The following is a 2,066-nucleotide window of genomic DNA, read 5'->3' as shown; positions in this document are numbered from 1 at the left end:
GTAACCATTGGTGAGTTGCTCATGCTCCAGTAAAACCACACCTTACCCTTGATCACTCAAGCAATGCTAATTAAATTCAGTGGGTCAAAAGAAAAGGCATGAAAGATGGAGAGAAGCTAGTTGGGAACATGAGTCAAGTCAGCGGCAGTGGGAGGAAGATACACTGGTAACAGACACAGACGCGATTGCAATACATAGTATCTGTACTTGAAGCCCTTAAAAGGATGTTAGTGTCAACAAAACAATAAAGAGGAAAAAAACGAAACATAATATAAACAGAACTTATGTTCTATCAAGCATATAACTAAAAGAAAATTCTTTAAAGGAACAAATTTGGAAAAAAATTTAAGAATTAGAGCCCTCCTTTCAATATTCCCAATTGCCCCTTTGTTTATTATAGCCTGTGTAGAAATTAATGTTCTGTGGGAAACACTCCAGGAAAATTATTTTCTACAATTGTGGAACATAGAGCATGACATACAATAATCCCACTTACAAAATCACACCAAGACAGTCCCAGAAACAGGCTGAAATGCCCACCTTAATACACGGTAAGAGCGGGGTGATGCGTTGTATCGTTACATCCTGAGAGCTACTGTATGAGGTAAGTAAAATTCTTTTCATTAAAGACATAAACAAGGAGGCTGGGGGCGGGGGGCAGTGATTTGAGTGAAAATGGTACCCATATGATCATATGTTTGAACATTTAGTCCCTGGTTGGTGGAACTGTTTGGGTTTGGGATTAGGATTAAGAAATGTGGCCTAGAGAAAGGCTTCTTCCTTTCCTCTGGCGACGGCCATCAGGTGAGCCAAGATGGGCGCGTACAAGTACATCCAGGAGCTGTGGCGGAAGAAGCAGTCGGACGTGAAGCGCTTCCTGCTGAGGGTCCGCTGCTGGCAGTACCGCCAGCTGTCCGCGCTGCACCGGGCTCCCCGCCCCACCCGGCCCGACAAAGCGCGGAGGCTGGGCTACAAGGCCAAGCAAGGTTACGTCATATACAGGATTCGCGTCCGCCGTGGTGGCCGCAAACGCCCGGTGCCCAAAGGTGCGACCTACGGCAAGCCTGTCCATCATGGTGTGAACCAGCTAAAGTTTGCCCGAAGCCTTCAGTCTGTTGCTGAGGAGAGAGCTGGACGCCACTGTGGGGCTCTGAGAGTCCTGAATTCTTACTGGGTTGGTGAAGATTCCACATACAAATTTTTTGAGGTTATCCTTATCGATCCATTCCATAAAGCTATCAGAAGAAACCCTGACACCCAATGGATCACCAAACCGGTCCACAAGCACAGAGAGATGCGTGGGCTGACATCTGCAGGCCGCAAGAGCCGTGGCCTTGGAAAGGGCCACAAGTTCCACCACACTATTGGTGGCTCTCGCCGTGCAGCCTGGAGAAGGCGCAACACTCTGCAGCTCCACCGTTACCGCTAATACACGTAATGTTTGTACAATTCATACCCAATAAACAATGGAGGACCGTCCAAAAAAAAAAAAAAAAAAAAGAAATGTGGCCTAGTTGGAAGAGGTGTGTCACTGGGGGTAGGCTTTGAGATGTCAAAAGTCCACATTGTGCCCAATCTCTCTCTTCCTTGTGACTGCACCCAAGATGTGAGCACTCAGCCAGCTACTACTCCAGCACCCTGCCTGCCTGCTTGTTGTAGTACGTCCTTCCCCAGTCATCGTGAACTCTAACCCTCTGAAACTGTAAGCCCCGAATCAACTCTTCCTCCTATAAGGTGCCTTGGTCATGATGTTTTATCGAAGCATAGAAAAGTAATGAAGACAAGGGTCTAAGGAACTTTCTCAAGGTCACCTTTCTAAGAGGAGACAAAACCAAACTTTTGAGTCTAAACCAAAAGTTCAGGCCCTTACAGCTGCTGCTGTTGCGGTGCCTGTGGGAGGAGCCTTGCCTATACCAGGGGACATACTTTCTGCAGAGCCCATCAGGGCTCTCCCCAGGGCTGCTTAGGGAACACAAGCCAGACTACGAGGTTCTCTGAGCCCTGCACCTGCAGCCAGCTAAGGTCTGGCTCAGCACCACCCTCCAGGGCTGCCACCAGCCAAGAAG

The 2,066-nt window shown here is 48.1% G+C and overlaps 1 protein-coding gene across 1 annotated transcript; it reads left to right on the top strand.

Annotated features, from left to right (window-relative positions):
- Positions 1–775: 775 nt before the first annotated feature.
- On the top strand, positions 776–1,481 carry LOC130874672 (60S ribosomal protein L15-like). Its single transcript, XM_057770089.1, has one exon. The coding sequence runs from the start codon at positions 815–817 to the stop codon at positions 1,427–1,429; it is 615 nt and encodes a 204-aa protein (XP_057626072.1). The 5' UTR covers positions 776–814; the 3' UTR covers positions 1,430–1,481.
- The last annotated feature ends 585 nt before the right edge of the window (positions 1,482–2,066 follow it).

This window comes from Chionomys nivalis, chromosome 5 (genome assembly GCF_950005125.1).
Source record: "Chionomys nivalis chromosome 5, mChiNiv1.1, whole genome shotgun sequence".
Classification (NCBI taxonomy): Eukaryota; Metazoa; Chordata; class Mammalia; order Rodentia; family Cricetidae; genus Chionomys; species Chionomys nivalis.
Note: the sequence above shows the minus strand (reverse complement) of the source record. Positions and strands in the feature narration are given on the sequence as shown.

What these genes read in the sequence shown, in the direction of transcription:
- LOC130874672 (XM_057770089.1), top strand. Translation starts at nt 815, where the DNA reads ATGGGCGCGTACAAGTACATCCAGGAGCTGTGGCGGAAGAAGCAGTCG.